At 43.2% G+C, this 17,367-nt stretch overlaps 1 protein-coding gene across 1 annotated transcript; it reads left to right on the plus strand.

The window, feature by feature from the left end:
* Nucleotides 1–237: 237 nt before the first annotated feature.
* Nucleotides 238–16,941, plus strand: LOC309538434 (carbonic anhydrase 2-like). Its single transcript, XM_082234022.1, has 7 exons — nt 238–614; nt 1,940–2,137; nt 11,503–11,621; nt 12,732–12,824; nt 14,818–14,880; nt 15,513–15,668; nt 16,790–16,941. Exons 1-7 carry the CDS (start codon nt 587–589, stop codon nt 16,907–16,909), a joined length of 777 nt encoding a protein of 258 aa, XP_082090148.1. The 5' UTR covers nt 238–586; the 3' UTR covers nt 16,910–16,941.
* Nucleotides 16,942–17,367: the final 426 nt, after the last annotated feature.

Below are 17,367 nucleotides of genomic sequence, written 5' to 3' on the forward strand. Positions count from 1 at the left end.
CCCCGCCACACACCCCGCCACCCTCAAGCCACACACCGCCTCCCCCTTGCCCCGCGAGCGCCCACCCGCTGCTCCTCCACGGCGGGCCTGAGGCGACCCTCGTTTGCGCAGCGCCGGCAGCTCCCGCCTGTGCCAGGCTCCGGCTTGGTGTGACGCGGCGCGGTGGCGGCGCCTGCCGCTACAGTGACGGAACAGGAGCCCCGGCGACGAGAGCTGCAGAGGCGGCGGCGGCGGCGGCGGCTCCTCCCGGGACCGTGTGAGGAGGCAACCGCGCGCGGCGCTTGCCTGGCAGCCGGCCACCTTCTCTCCCCACCCCCCGGCGGCTCTCGGAGCGCGCGCTCCGCTGGGAACCTCCTCCTCCTCCTCCTCCTTCTCGTGCTCCTCCCTCGCTCACCTCAGCGATGTCCGCGAGGGGCATGGAGTTGGCCGGAGCCTATAAAAGCCCCTGACAAGAACCCCAGCGCCACCGCCAGCACCGGCAAGCGAGAGCAAGGCGGCACACAGCGCGCGAGCGGCAGCAGCAGAAGCACGAGCCACAGCAGACGACGAGGAGGAACCCGGGCGCCGCTGAGCCATCACCATCACCATGTCTTGGGGTTACGGCAAGGACAACGGTGAGTCCCTCGCCACCAAGGAGGGTCGCCTTCGCCCACCTGACGCGGCGACCCCGCGGCTGCTCCTGCTTGTTCCCCTGGCATTCGTGGCGAGTCCGGCGCGGCACCTGCTGCTGCCGTGGACGGACATCCCGAAGGGGAGCGCACTCCGCAGCCGCTCGGCGCTACCTGAGGCGGCTCTGCGGGGCTGCGGGTTCCAGCCCGGGAAGGGGCTTTCAGGACAGAGCCTGTGTTGTTGTTTTTTTTCAGGTTTCCCAGGCGAAACGGAGAGACTCCTTAGTCCGGCTCAGAAAGGGGCGCAACTCAGCGGCTGCGATCCATTAATGGATCCGCAGTTAGAGGTGCGATCTTTGATCCCATCAAAGGACGTCTCGTCCGAGCAGAGTTTCCAGCAGCAGGACATCTCTAGCTGAGGAAATGGGGAAGGCGAGGACCTCTGGGGGTCCCACCACAGGTGTTTGAGATGGAAGTGATGGGGAGCTCTAGGCAGACTCTTCTGACTTGCACTTCCACGGCCACCTGGCTCTTCCTAGGACTGTCAAACCCCGTGTAGTGCGCCTAAGATCCACTCTCCCATCTTCCGCGCAGGGAGCCTGCCTGAAACTTCCTGCGCACACATGCTTTTTGCAACATGCAAGAGGAACAGGAACGCTTTCCCCTTCCTTCCAATCCTCACCTGATTATTGGGGGCAATTTCACAAGTGTGCTTGGCTCCCCATGAATTAGGAGAGGTGGTAATCTGCATCTTAAGTGTGAGTGGTTGGCATAGGTCACCCACCCCCCACCTTCCATTCTTCCCCACATTTGGGAAATTGGATTGTGTGAGATGGGACGCTGCCACAACTGTGTGGTGGGGATTTTGCCAGTCCAGTTCATTGCTTTACAAAGCTGCAGAGGTGCTGCTTGTCATGCCCACAGAGCAGTGTGCTATAGCCACAAACTCATTTTCTTCAACCTGGAAATACAAAGTTGCTGCATTCCTTTTAGATCCCTCTCTGCCAGTTATTCCCTCCCTCCCACACACCAATTCCTAGATCCAGGCAAGCTTAGATCCAGGCTTACAAAACCTCCCTCATCCCACCAATTGCTCTGCAGCATGATCTGTCTCTGCCTGGTAGCTAAGGCTTCCAATTCCAGCTGGCCAAGAGATCATTTCATTCCTACATTCAATATTGATGAGGCAAATGTTAAAGCCTCCCAGCTGCACTTAAGGCATTAAAGCCTCCATTGAGTTTTGCTCCTTTAAAAAAAATAAAATCAGCCATGGCTCTGTAGTCTGCAGGTGTTTTACTCTTGTGCTTTCTTCTCTCACTCTCTCTTTCTAGGACCTGCTCACTGGCATGAGAACTTCCCCATTGCCAATGGAGAGCGGCAGTCCCCAATCAACATCCAACCTAAGTCTGCCAAGTATGATGCCTCCTTGAAGTCCCTGAATATCAGTTATGACCCATCAGCAGCCAAAAACATAGTGAACAATGGGCATTCCTTCAACGTGGAGTTTGATGACTCTGGTGACAAATGCGGTTAGTACCTGGTCACTTTGGGGGGCTTTTTAGACTTGAAGCTTTGCTGGAGAGGTAAGAAAGCAAAGGAATGGAAGGTATCCGTGTTATCAAAGTTAGTTGATGTTAACTTTGCATAAGGGGGTGTTTTGCTACCTTTGTGATGCAAGCTAGTTTCCCAAATGAGTTTTAACAGTGCAATCCTATACATGTGTACTCAAAAGAAAGTGTAGCTGTGTTCAGTGAGGCTTTACTCCCTAGTAAGCCTGTGTGGAATTGTAGCCTAAAACATCAGAACAAAACCTGACATAATTCAACAAGAGGAATATCTCTTCTCCCTTGTCCCTTTTAGCAGCTATGGAGTATTTAGCATGCATCTGCTTCCTTTTTATCAGTCCCGTTTTTCTTCCTTGCAAGGCAAATAGGAGTTAATTTGACAGACACAATTTCAGGGCAGGCGTGCATGTTCTGATAACAATTTAGATTGGTGTATGCTCACCTCTGTTTCAAACAACATTAATACATAAAGGACCTTTGCAATGCAGCAGCACCCGTCCTGTGGAATGCTGATGTGCAAAATATTTTCTAGGTACAAAGGCAGTTCTTTAAGACAAGGGGTATCTGATATTCAGGGCTGGGTGGTGCCAGAGCTGTCCTAGGGGAGCTGACTGAGAATTACCTCCTAAAAGGATTTCCCTCTCATTTTAGCAATTTTTTCAATAGAAGCTGCAGTACATTCTTCCCACATCCCCACACAGTTCACTGGGGGCTAGTTAGTCATCCTTTTCAGCACCATCCTCTGTGCAGAGTCACGCCAAATTAAAAAACACACAGAAAAAACTCATTTTGTAAGTCCCTATTCTAAAGATAATTCCGTGATCATATGGACAATGCTGATGTTCCAAGCTTATGAGTAAGAGTGTGCATGCTTGGTTTTTAGTAATTTCTCCATCAGCTGCCTGTGCAGCAATTTTCACCTGCCTACAGTGACTGTGAATGAGCTTTTAAATGTAGGAAATGGTACTGCTGTAAAGACAGAAGCTGCTTGTTTCACTAGGCACTGGCTCCTTTAACTTGCTTGAGCAATTGTCCTATTTTTTCCCACGTTGGCAGTGTCATTGAGGGGACAAATTCAAAGAGCCCAGAGCAGCTTTGACTTGTGAGCTTTCCAAACAGTATTGCAAGCAACCATGTCACAGGCGGCAATCCAAGGCCTACTTCCTTTGATTTTTAATAAGACAACTCTGGGGGTAAAATGGCTGGTGGACTAGAGCCAGTGCATGTACTTAAATCTGCAATACTCCATTTTACTATCAGTATTTACTGGAGGGGGAAGAAAGAGCCGAAGTAAATGTCAAACGAAATACAGAATATCTTTCCAATAGCTTTTTAGTTCTGTCACACACCACTTCCTTGGTATCCAGTTTCCCTGCAACAGACAGCAGTTGTAGCCAAAAGAAGTTAAAGGCACCCAGCACCTTACTCTCAGTGAAGTCCACTATAAAAGTAAATGAAAAACATTTAAAAATCGAGACCTACTAAGTATTGAATTTAATTTTTGCATGGCTCATGCTTTCAATCTTTTTAGACTCATCCAGTTATCTGTCTGTGCACACTAGTTTTGCACACAGAAAGAGGAGTCTTCTCCAAAATCCTATAAGCCAAATTCTGCAATTGTGCAAATACCATATATTGCTCTGGTTGAAAATCTGAGGTTCTCTAGAATGTTACATCTTTGGTTTCAATTATTTTGCACAGTGAGAGAGAGAGAAAAATAATAATAAAAGGGTACAATGGGCATATGGTGCTGGGAGATCAAATAATGAGGGCAAGGAATTGAGATCTGTGCTCCATACAGTTGCAATATTCAAAACGGCATTGGTTTCTAAACTTTAACTGTTAAAGTTTAATGGAAAGAGACACCTTTTCCCCACTTAACAGTAGGGTGCATATTAAATTTGTTCCTTAAAGAAAATAGATACTGAGATTTTCAAAATTCTTACCAGATCTCTTTGCTAGTGGGCATAGTTGGCAACTCATTGTGACAGTGGTGATGCCACTGCCCACCTCCCCCCCCCCCCCCGTTGTTCCACATTTCAGAATCCTTTGCTAGGAGTTTGTATTATTCATTGCTTAGGAGTTTGTATTATTCATTGGGGTTTAGAGTCCCTTTCAAGCTGGAGCAAGGCAGTGGGGGGTGTGAGGACTCACAACACCTCCAAATTCCAGGCTTCATACATCTAGCACGATGAAAAGCTTTTCTGTAGCATGTGTTTTTATAAAGTCCTAAGAAGCTGCAAATTGAAGGGATGTGTGGATGTTTTCAGATCCACTGGAAGAGTGGCTTAGCCAGAAAATACGGCACAGACATTGATCATTTTGATTCTGCAGCAGGCAGCAAGCCAGTCTCAGGCAGCTACAGCTTGCAGAGAGTGGGAGGGAGAAGTGGGAGGAGGACAGGGCTAGAGTTGAAATGCTCAAAGCAGCTCATCTGTGGACTGCAAGTACGCGGGTGGCAGGTGGGGGGGGGGAGCCGCCACAGCTATGTAGATTTAGCAGCAGGTGCCTCAGGTTTTCCTCTGGTTTTCAAAAGGCACAATGCATAACCAAATGAACCTGCATGCACACATAATTGTATTGATTATCTAAATTGAGTCTAAAGCTCAGAAGGGAATCCTTGTGTATTGCATGGTCTCAAACCCAATCCCTGCCATATCCAGTTCAAAGTCAGGTAGCAGGACTAGGAAAGACCTCTGTCTGTAACCTCACAAGAGCCTCTGCCAGTCAGAGAAGATGAAACTGGGTTAAAGACCTGACTCAGTATAAAGCAGTTTAACAAGTTAATAATCTGTTGTGAAATTAATTAGCCGTCCTGTTTATGTGACACACAAAAATACAACCATCCAGACTGGATTTCCCAAGCTACCTGTTTACAGATTTCCAGCACTGCAAATTTCACTGACTTCCCATTAAAAGCTTAGAGTTGTAGCCAACTAAGTCCTACTCCAAATAGGGCCATTAATTTCAAGCAGTCTAAGTCATGGCTATTGATTTCAGTGGGTCTTCTCTGGGTAGCGCTGACATTTGATATAACCCTCAGTAGAAAAAATAAAGTAAAATTGAAGTCCAGTCATGTCCATGTTCTTGTCAATGCTGTTATGCCTATGTATATTTTTATAGAATAGAGCAGTGTTTCCCAAACTTGGGTCTCCAGCTGTTTTTGGACTACAACTCCCATCATCTGTAGCTTGCAGGACCAGCATTCAGGGATGATGGGGATTGTAGTTCCAAAACAGCTGGAGAGCCAATTTTGGGAAACACTGGTATAGAGGAAGTCTTAAGGCATAAGCTATTTTGTAGCTACACACACTAACCTGTTTGCACACACACACACACACACACACACACACACACACACACACAATTTTACAAACTGCTAAAACACATGCTGTTGAATTACAACTCACATCCTCCCTGAAAATTGGCCATGCTGGCTTGGACAGATGAAAGTTGGAGTACATCAACATCTGGAGGGCCATAGGTTTCCCCCTACTGCTGCAAGGTGCACACACCCTGCATATTGAATAGCCTGCTGTATTTTTATTTTGGCCGCCAAACTTAAATTCTGCTGTTTAAAAATCCAGTCACTTCCTTTTTGAAACATTTCATTATTCTGGACCTCTTTGGTGTAAGAGAAATTCTGTGGCTGTTCAATCATATATGATATTTTGACATTTTATAAAATGTGTTCTCTGGTGGCACATCCTGTTCGATGTTTATCTATTACAGAATCCTCCAAACATGTATTCTGTCAGTTATAAAGTGACTATTCTGTACATGATAGCCACTATTGATCCTAACAGAAAATGGATGTGTAGGACTGCTTTAGGAACCAGACTCTCTGTTGGTGCAATAAGGGAATTCCAGAAAATTAGTTATCGCTGCAGTTCTTATTGCATACACACATCTGCTCAGTTCTATTACATTTGATGGGCAGGCTTTGGCAGTTGGCCATTTATAGAACACCCATAACATTTAATGATCACTAGTACAGCTTCAGAAATGTCATAAGTTCCCGGACAGCAGAAAATCAATTCAGCACATACATTTGTTGAAAGACTTTGACAAAAGGGTCCAATTTCCCCCTTGGAATTACATTTGGGATTTTGATTTGTATGCTGTTTTGGTGAAACATGTTTTCTGCAAACCTAAGCTCCCTTTGTAATCATTTGTGCAGTTTTCTCTGTCCCCACTCCCATGGCTGCAGTTCCTTTGCCTGTATCTGGTGGCTGCACCTTTGCCAAACTAGTAAATGCTCTGAAAGTGCATAAACAATCCCTTGCAAAATGTTCAGACTTCTGACTGTTTTTATAGCCCAGCTGTAGGATCCACATCTAAATGTGAACTCTACAGCCCAATCACAGCATGATTGCAATGAAGTATTGGGATTTTAGAATTATGCTGGGACCAGCTTTCACACAAGTATATTAGCATAACTGAGTTGTTTAACTGTTATTCTATGGACCTGCCCCATATGGACATCAGTAGTAACCACTACATGCAGCAGAAAAGGTTTGCAGAATTAACCTCTTGACATTAGAATGAATAAGCTTTCCTCTTGGCTCAGCACATTTGGTACTCAAGCAGATTTTGCTGAAACAAATACTAGCTAATCACACAGTTCTATCAAAAGGCCCCTATGTGTACAGAAGCAGGAGACATCTGGGTGGGAAAATACCCTGCATCTTTTGTATTTAAATTTGTATTTGGCCCTTCATCCAAAAAAATCACACCATGGTTCACAACAGCCAGCAGTCTGGGTGGCTTGCTTAGTTCTACCCTCAGTTCAGAGACGCCTGAGGGTTGCTGCAGCAGCCTATTTGCCCACTGTTGAATTCACAGATTCTTGACTTCTCTGTTGGGAGGGATTTCAAGTGTAGGAAAGTGCTCCCCCCCCCCCGCCTCTGGCTGCTGATCATCTGTTCAGTGGCAGAAATGAGTGGCTTGCTTGCTCATAGATCTCTGAATCCAATTCTGAATCCGTTCTTCCTCTGCAGTCGTGTCAAAAAATGTTCATTTACCCCACAGGCCAATGCACACTGACATGGGAGTAAATCTAAGTGGGTCTTATTCTGAGTAAACATGCACAGGATTGTCCTGTACATCTGTTGGATCATGCCAGAGCCATTCCAACAAGCAGATCACCCCAAAATTTGTTTACCAGAACATTGCAGTTGGCATCAGTGTCTGAACTGGTGATGCTCAGAAATAAAGGTGTTTCATCAACAATTTAAAGTTTTGGGAGTTTTAAAGCCTGTTGTGAGAAAATATCCAGACCACCACTATTACAAAGCCACAGCGGAGTGTGATGACCATCTGAATAATGCAGTTATAGAAAAGGAAGAGGATGTTAGAAAGCAATAATGTAAAGAGAACATTTAAAACCAGTTTGGAACCTTTTGATTAATAAATGGTAAAATCCATAGTAAATTAATTAATTTCTGACTGAGCATGCTTCTGGAAACAAAGAATCCATCACTAGTGAATTTGTTTTAATGTAGTGGCATAAACCATGCTAAAATTGATGACAGTTAATAAAGAACTTATATATGGTTTTTAATAATAAACAAAATAGAAAATAATCTTTCCCTCCTGACATGCCTTTTTGCTGAATGTTCTTTGTAGAAAGTCAGTGCTCTTAAAAGCAGGCAAAATACTGAAAGCTATGATTGCACAGTTTCATAGATATAAATTATCTTTCATGGAGGATGAGTAATAAAACATGAAAAGCTGAAAACTCTTTGAAATTGGCACGTCTATAATGTAATGCAGTACTGCGATCACAGAATCATAATTCATTTTAAGAGCAAATGGCTGAACTGGCAAACTTGCTTGTTGTTTAGCCAAGGATTAGCACAATATAAAATGTTACATGCCACCCCCAATCTCTGAGCGGTGTGAGATTCCAGAGGTTCCAGCTGTGCTTAACCAGGATTGGTTATCATTGTCTAGCCCACAGCTCAGTTAATCTCATACTTATATGGATTAATTTATTTAACATGTATGTATGTATTGAAGCAGGTTAATTCCTCCCTGTATAATGAATACTGTATTTCAGAACATTTTATGGGTTTTTTGCTCATCCTGATACAGTTTTATTTCCCCAGGTTTAGTAATTATTCACCATGCTATATTATTGAATCATTATGCTTAATATTCATAAATGAAGCATATAAGGATTCAGAAAAAAAAGTCTGCTATCGCTGAAAGACACCTCTTCTAGCTCTAAAGTAGGCAGCTGGAAGCCTTGATATGGCAGGAGTTTTGTTTTGGAGTGATAACTGAAAAAATTATGAAACAACTCCCAAAATATCCAATGTATGCACACATTCACAATTTGCCAGCAGTTGAGCCCTCACCCTGGCTGAACCTTTTGATACAGACCGTGGGTGGCAACCAGAGGGAGACCACCTTTCTATAAGGACACTTTTCCACCCTGTTTTTCAAATGTCTCTTCATGCCATAAATAGTGGCTTCTATTATAGACAACTGCCTCACTGGGGTTGGGATGGGTGGTTGAGAATCGAGGATCATCAAGAGAAATGGCCCTGTTAAAAAGCAAGCGTTCCCCCAGACTTTTTCCCTCAGTTTCTTAGTCTCCATATTGCTTTTGCATATTTGTTTTCATTTTTAATGGTATTGAGCAAAATAATAATAATAATTCATGCTTTTATATTTTTAATTATTTACATTTTCTAATTGTTTTGAGCATAATAATAATGCTCTGCTTTTCCATCTGGAAAAAACATTTAAATACAAATAAATTTCATACTAAGGCAACATTGAATAATAGAACATTTCCAACACAGAATGTAATTCTAGGCATATTTATTTGGAAGAAGTCCCACTCAAATCAATAGGATTTGCTTCAGAGTTGACCAAACTGCAGGAGGCAGTGGAAGACAGGAGTGCCTGGTCCATGGGGTCACGAAGAGTCGGACACGACTAAACGACTAAACAACAACAACAAATATAATCTGGAGGAGAAGATTAATTTCCCCCCTCTTTCTGTCCTCCTTCCTTTCCCCCCTTACCCACCATGTCTAGGAACAACACATACAAGTAGAAATAAAGTAGATGTCCGTGAATGTATGTACCTATTTGCCCAATAATAGTACTCAAAGATTGCCTCTCCCCATATGAACCAATCCAGACTCTGCATTTATCCTATGAGGCCAATCCTTGTGTGCCTCCTCTACCAGAGGCCCAGATGGTGGCAACATGAGAACAGACCTTTTCTGCAGTGGCTCCCCATTTGTGGAATGCTCTCCCCAGGAAGGTTTGCCTGATGCCTTCATGATACATCTGTAGGCACTAGGTAAAAACGTTCCTCTTCAGCCAGCCTTTTAGCTGATTAATATCACACAGCCGTTCAGATATGTTTGTGGGAGGGGAGGTTATTGTTTTGTGAACCACTCTGAGATCTTCAGATGAAGGGAGTTATATAAATAAAATAATAATATATGTGTAAACTCTTAACAGCTTAATAGGATTATTTTGCACACTCCAAAAATACACTTATGTGTCGGCAAACTACATGTGGGACACATCTGCCAAGTGCTGTGACTACTTCAGTTTGTGCAGTTTGACAAAGTCACACAGTTTGTTGTGTTTGATGGAGCAAATGTACCTTTTTTTTTGCTACTTTTATTTTTTTTAAGAGTTGGGAAGTCATAAACTTGTTTATATATTCAACACAAAAAGGTTCCTTTTGCTTCATCAACATACATGCAGGTTTGGGGTGAGTGTGTTTGTGTGTGAAGTTAACCAGAAGTGATACCAGTGCAGAACACCAATGCATATGAGGTAACCCTAAGTCCCTTGTGTCATATGAGGACTTGGGATACCCAGGAATAGCAATGGGTCTTTAAATAGGAGTAGACTTTCTTCAGGGTTTCAAGCTCTCCTGACAAGTTCATTTAGGGCAAGTCCTAATCGTTGACAAACAATCAACACCAAGTATGTGCAAATAAGGGCCATTTCAGGAAAGTTGGGTGTGTTGCGCTTTTCTGAAAGTTATCTCCTTTTGCTAAACCTTCTGGTGCTATCAAAAAACCCCAGCTGACTTCACCCTGGGACACCCTACAGCTATTTATCACTGCTAAAAAGTTTTTTAGGGTGAAAGAAGGTACTCTCATGACTCTCTAAATGTGTTCTATATATATGTGTTCTGAACCAGGACATTTGTGTAGCCATTCAGAATGTGTCACCCAGTTTGTACAGAACCAAGTCAAAAATATATCTAAACATAGAAAGCATGGTTATGAGAGATAATGTTTTTAAAATATGCAGCCTCCCAAAATACGGCATTCTGCTGCTAGATAGTGATTAGAACTTTGCCCCAATTGAACTCGTCAATAATGGCTTGTGGGTTAGTTGGGGACAACATGGCCTAATCCTTTAAAATCCTTATTAGTTTGTCTCATGTCAGCAGTAGTACAGTACATTCAGGCATGGGATTATTTGTCTGGTGGGGGAGGCGGTTCAACCCATACATAATGAACTGTGCATGCATTTTGTACTATAGCCCTGTATAGGAACTTAAAAAGGTGTCTTACTGTAAGTCAAACAATTGACCCATCTAGCTTAGTTTAATTTTACCAAATAGAAAAAGGCAAAATGTGGCTGATAACCTCTGCAGAGTTAAAACTATGTGTGCTCATGCTGGGAAAGCTTCATTTTTTATTATTGAAAAAAGCACATTTAAGGCACCTCTCTCTATCTCTATCCAGGATATGTATGAGCTCAGTGCAAGCAGCGAGGGGGGCCTTCTGTTTCCACTGATTCTTCTTACCAGTGGCAGGTCCAGAGCATCGCTAAGCAGGAGGACCCATCCCCAAAAGCAGCAGAACTGACTTCCCATCTAAAAGCAGGGGTGGGGAACCTGTAATCCTCCAGATCTTGTTGGATTCCAGTTTCTATATTCCCTAGCTGCTGGCCATGCTGGCTGGGGCTGATGGATATCGGAGTCCGATAACATTGGGATGGCCAAAGTTTCCCCAGCACTAATCTAAAATGATGGGGAAGGGGAGAGACCCTAGGGATCTCTCAGTCCATAGTCTATAATGGCTTAACTGCACTACTTGCAGGATGTTCAGTGCATTCACACATACATTATCTGCCTTCTATCCAATCTTCATGTTCATCTCAGGTGCGATCTGTAGAAGTCATATTGTGTTTTTATACATAAAAATTTATTACATTGCTATTGTTGTAGTTTTTATTTCTGTTATGTATGCTACCTTGAAATGGCAGCTTAAGTATTTTTAAATCAATAAATTAATAAAATGTTGTAAATATAGCTATTTCTTTCTTTTTACTTGCAGTGCTGAAAGGTGGTCCAGTTGAGGGAACTTACAAGCTGCTTCAGTTCCACATTCATTGGGGTTCCTGTGAAGGCCAAGGCTCTGAACACACTGTGGATGGGGTGAAATATGATGCTGAGGTAAGGCCCTGTTCTTCCTCTTCTCAGGGCTTCCTTGGGTCATTCCATATCAAGTGAAAATTCAAACCCTCATAACTCACAAACGGGATGAGATTTTTTTAAAAAATGAAATTTTATATTTACACTTCGTTTCGATCATTCAACAGGTGTACAAAATATTAATAAAATCGGATGACATGAGGTACAAAAGTTGGATCACTTGATATGGAATGACCCCCCCCCCTTTCTGGGTATCTTTATGTCAGGTATTTGAAAAGATCCTGAAACTGTTGATAAAAGCAGGTTTCAAGGATAGACATGGTGGCATCTTCTGATCAAAGAAAAGCTTCCAAGATTTGATGGCAGGTGGGATTATTTAAACATCAAATTGAGTATGTGAACTCCCAACCATTTTGATATGAAGCATATGAAGGTCACCTGGGGCAAGGTGCAAGTTCTTGACATGGTGGCTCCAGTCCTTTCCTGAGATATTTTTAATCCAGGCCTTCCTCCAGGAAGCTAAAGACAGAATACATATTCCCTGACTCCACCATTTTATCCTCACAAAAACCTGGTAAGGCAGACAGTGACAGGCCCAAGACCTCTCCTTTGAGCTTCATGGCCAAATGGGAATTTGAATCCACATCTCCCTGGTTTTATTCCAGCAATCTAAACCCTACACCACACTGGTTGTCAGTAGTGGTATTATGGCACTCCACCTGTAGAGAAGCTTACCATTGCTTGCCTTTCCTCACTGCTTGGACTCAAGCTACTGAATTACCTACTGACTTAAAAGAAATATATAATAGATCTCAATCAAGCAGGGCTCCTGCTAAAGGCCACAGGGATTTTTCAGAATATATGCTTCAGGATATGGCAGAATGTTTGCATTTAGGAAATTGTTTGAGTGGGTGTAAAATGCCAGCATGAGAGCACAGCTCTGATATCTATGTTTGCCTTTCTCAGTGAATGAAAAGCGCAAATCAATGGCTGAACAAGTTTTCAGTAGCTTTTTGTCTCGGCCATAAAAGGACGTGTTAATGTTTAGTATGGGAATTATCTTGGTTCTTCAGTTTGAGAGAAGGCCTTTCTGATAGGTCACTTTATTTCTGCATTTTTCTTTGGTTCCAGCTTCATTTGGTTCATTGGAACACAAAGTATGGTAGCTCTGGTGAAGCTGTGAAACATCCCGATGGTCTGGCTGTTGTGGGCGTGTTTTTGAAGGTTAGTACCATTATGTCCTCTTTTGCTATCATTGCTGGCTTTGCAAGAGAACATTTTGTACAATGTGATTTACGCCTCCAGCAGAAGCTGAATTTTCTGTTCACAGGCATTCAAGGTGGCTTTGTGATACTGTTTTCCCTTTATTTTAGTCCTTTGAGATCTGATCAAGTGTTTTTTAAATAATAATAATAATAATAAAAATCACAGCATCTTAGTGGAAGGGTCCAAAAAACCACGTAAAACCAACCACCGTCTATGACACAGAACCATTATCTGCTAGCAAACATTACAAATCAGTCAACCCAACCCACCCATAGCAAGCCCCAAGATAAGTTATAGTGCAGAAAGTTGCTTGCAGAGCAAATACGTCCAGGTGACTCATGCAAGTGAGCCAAACCACATGCTGCGTAAATGTCAAGCAGCTTCAGTTTGTACTGATAAGCCTTAAAAAGCTAAAATGATTGGGGCCCAAACATTAAGCATACAGAGCACTTTCCTACACAGGCTCAGCTTTAACATTAGGAAGAGTGAAGCCCTGGGGTGCACTGCTCCGCTCATGTGACAAGCCACAGCCGCTTCACTGCGGTGTTTGTTTGAGTGGGCAGGAAAGTGGGTATCAAGTGGACCAGTGAGCAAGTGGCTGTCAGGTGTTGGAAGGCAGAGCTATTTGTGACAGCCAATCATCCCTCACCCTCTAAACTAGTCTGCTATCCTCTGGTGTAGCAGAGGATGCGAGTGTTGAACTTTCACTCTAGTTGACCGAATGCTTGGTGCTATTTTGCCCTTGCTTCAGGGAACAAAATGTCTTGACCGTGCTCTGTTCCTACACATTTTGTAGCACATACCTGGTTATAAAATGCACACACGTACTCACACTGAATCAGTAATATGTGCTTGGTGTTTCCTTCTGGTGGTTCCCTCACTGCGAGAAGTGAGGTTATAGGGAACCAGGCAGAGGGCCTACTTGGTGGTGGCGCCCACCTTGTGGAATGACCTCCCATCAGATGTTAAGGAAATAAACAACTATCTGACTTTTAGAAGATATGTGAAGGCAGCCCTGTTTAGGGAAGTTTTTAATGTTTGATGTTTTATCCTGTTTCAGTATTCTGTTGGGAGTCGCCCAGAGTGGCTGGAGAAACCCAGCCAGATGGGTGGGGTATGAATGAATGAATGAATGAATAAATAAATAATATTTATTATCAAAGTGATAGCCAGGATAGTTTTCACCTATATGAAAGGCAAAGCAGCAAATGATGCTTTACCCTTCACAGCTTGTGGCAGTATACTTTCATTCTTTATGGTGAACACATTAGGTGTCTGTATGTGAAACAGTGAACCAAGGCACTCTGGCTTGGAGCAAAAACCCAGAGAAATAAATTAGATTTTCCTTCATGTGGATGTATACTTAAGGCATTAGGTTGTAAAATACTCAGCTTTTAAAACAATGCTAACTGATTAGTTCCCTTACCAAATGAAGATAGTGAAAGACAGTTACTTTTTTACTGTGAAAGATGACAGGATAATCGGGATTAACTCTCTCATTAATATGTAACTTTTGAATGCAAGATGACCTTGTTTGGAGCACTGTGTTTGTTTAAAATTCAATCAGTAAATGTAAGAGAGCCTTCTCTGTGGTAGATCCTCGCTCTTGGAATTCCCTCCCCAGGGAGACAACCTTATCTTTTAGGTTCCCTTCAAAAATATATGTTTCTGTTTCCCCAGGCTTTTAAGAAATGGGAATGTAAGCATTTTTAATTTAGAGCAATTTGATTTTACTGTTTAGACGAATTGTTGATGTTTTAACTTGTTATGTTAGTTTGTATCCTTTATTTTATAATATTGTTAAAATGTACTTTTTTGTTTCTTACTGCTCTCTTAGTAATATAAATTTATGCTGGGAATATAAATGTATGCTGAGCTGTGAGGTGTAAATGACATAAATACATATGCATCCGTGCACATAACCTTTCCTTTACGCCTTTTTATATCACAGGTAGGAAGTGCCTGTCCTGGAATACAGAAAGTTGTTGATGCGCTGGACACCATTAAACACAAGGTAAAGCTTCTGCCTTTCTGGCAGCTAAGAATGACTGCACTGCAGTTCCCTGCATTCTTCTTTCAAAGAACAAAATTGCAAGGGAATTCCAAAGGAATTGCTTTTAGCTTCTCATTCCATCTATTCTACCTAGGCAATTATTCTTCAATAATCTTTTGTCAGTAAGAGACCTGCCTTCAAACAGCAAAAAAAATGCTGCTCTCAAATGCACTTTGGATTCTTCAGCGTTTTGAAAGATTCTGCTCATTTGGTGCAGGATGGGGGCGGGCGGGGGGCTGAAAAGGAAAATGCATCCTCCTCCCCTTGCTCAGTTGCTTTGCATAGTCCCATATTATCACCAGTTGCTCTAAGGAGAGTAGGTTTAAACTCACTTAGATGGCACCACTTTTTAGCGTGCAGCTTTTGAATGAAAGGTCTGGCAGTGCTTGTTTGAAGCACTGCCAGACCTCCCTGCATCTCCTCCCCGCCCCCCCTTCAGCCCCGCCCCTGCTCCATCATAGTTATACACTTGTGGAGAGAAATACACAGCTCTCCTTTGCATGCTACGGAATTAAAGGCAAAGTGTGTTTACACATCATCTACTCACTACTGCATTGGACTGTTTTATTATCAAAGAGCTTTATCTGTTCTAGGGCAAACAGGCTGCCTTCACAAACTTTGATCCAACTGGTCTGCTTCCTGCCTCCCGTGATTTCTGGACCTACCCAGGATCACTGACCACTCCTCCTCTGCTTGAATGTGTGATCTGGATTGTTCTGAAGGAGCCCGTGACTGTCAGCAAGGAACAGGTGAATAAATTCCCCCGCCCCCCCTTTTTTTTTGCTGCAAAAAGCATATTAATCTCTTATATGGCATGGCCATTCTCGCATTTGCATAAACAATTTCCATTCACTTGTGTCTGTTCATAGACATAACACCCTCAATCAGTTAAATGAAATGAGGGATATTTCCAACCAGCACAACTCGCACTGATTTATAAGTACATTCGCTACATCACACATGAAAGAGCTTCACATATGGATGAGTGCTGCATAATGAAATCCACTCATTGTCCTGGAATTTGGAATTAGATTTGAAGAAGTGAATAAATCACACGCAGGGGACCTGAAAGGTCTCCCTCCGATTTCTCTGCTACAGCTGAATATATCCCATACAAATAGAGGTTTAGCAAAGAAGGTCTCTTTTGAAAAGCATATTTCTGGGTGTAGTTGGGTGGATGCGGAAGTATTGTAATGCATGGTTTAAGACACAGAACTATGTTTTGCCTATTCTACTTATAGCCTACCTACTTAGAGCCAGTGTGGTGTAGTGGTTAAGAGCGGTAGTCTCGTAATCTGGGGAACCGGGTTCGCGTCTCCGCTCCTCCACATGCAGCTGCTGGGTGACCTTGGGCCAGTCACACTTCTCTGAAGTCTCTCAGCCCCACTCACCTCACAGAGTGTTTGTTGTGGGGGAGGAAGGGAAAGGAGATTGTTAGCCGCTTTGAGACTCCTTAAAGGGAGTGAAAGGCGGGATATCAAATCCAAACTCTTCTTCTTCTTCTTCCTCCAAGGCACTCATGGTTTCTCTTCCTTTTCCATTTAATCATCACAACAACCCTGTGAGGTTGCTTAAGCTGAGAGTGTAAAGATCACCCCAAATTCTGAGAGTTCCAATAGGGTGCTCTGAAAGCCTGAGTGGACTTGGATGTGGGAGACCAGAGTTGAATGACCAGTTACTCACTGGGTAACCTTGGGTCAGTCACTGCCTCTCAGCTTAACCTACCCCACAGGAATTAAAATATGGAGGGAGAGAACCACGCACTCCACCTTGAGCTCCTTGGAGAAAAAGGTGGGCTATAAACGTGACAGATAAATGAATAAAAATGAATTGGAAGCTGACACCCGCTTCTTCCTTTTCTCTTCTCCAGATGGACAAGCTCCGCTGCCTTTGCTTCAGCTGCGAGGGCGAGTCTCACTGTGCCATGGTGGACAACTGGCGCCCTTGCCAGCCCTTGAAGACCAGGGAAGTTAGAGCCTCATTCCAATAAGCTGTGCCCATTAAACATTGCTGTGTCCTTGAGGGTTGAGTTATTTTCCGCTAAGCACAAATCAAACTACTGCCATATACATGCACTGGCAACATCTCTCTTCTCCCCCAAACCCCAGTGCTTTCTGCCTATCATCTTCTGACGTTTCTAATAATGAAGGCCATAAAGTGTGGTTGTGTTCGCGGCATGTTTGCAGTGTGTATGCCAGGCTAAAGAGGGCAGGGATGGGGAATCATGGTGTGATGCTTGATGAGAATTGCTGTGATTTTTTTATTTTTTTGGTGCTGAGGCTGTAATAGGAGATCTTCATTTGGCAGCTTGCCAAAGGATAGGATGATAAGCAACAGAAAAAAATAAGCCATTTTTTTTAATTAAAAAAATATATAACCTCATGGAACATATGAGGTTAAACGTACTCAGTAACTTGAATCTTTCATGGAAGCACAGGAATGCAATCT

The sequence above is a fragment of the Podarcis vaucheri genome (assembly GCF_965113315.1).
Source record: "Podarcis vaucheri genome assembly, chromosome: 8".
NCBI classification, from domain to species: Eukaryota; Metazoa; Chordata; class Lepidosauria; order Squamata; family Lacertidae; genus Podarcis; species Podarcis vaucheri.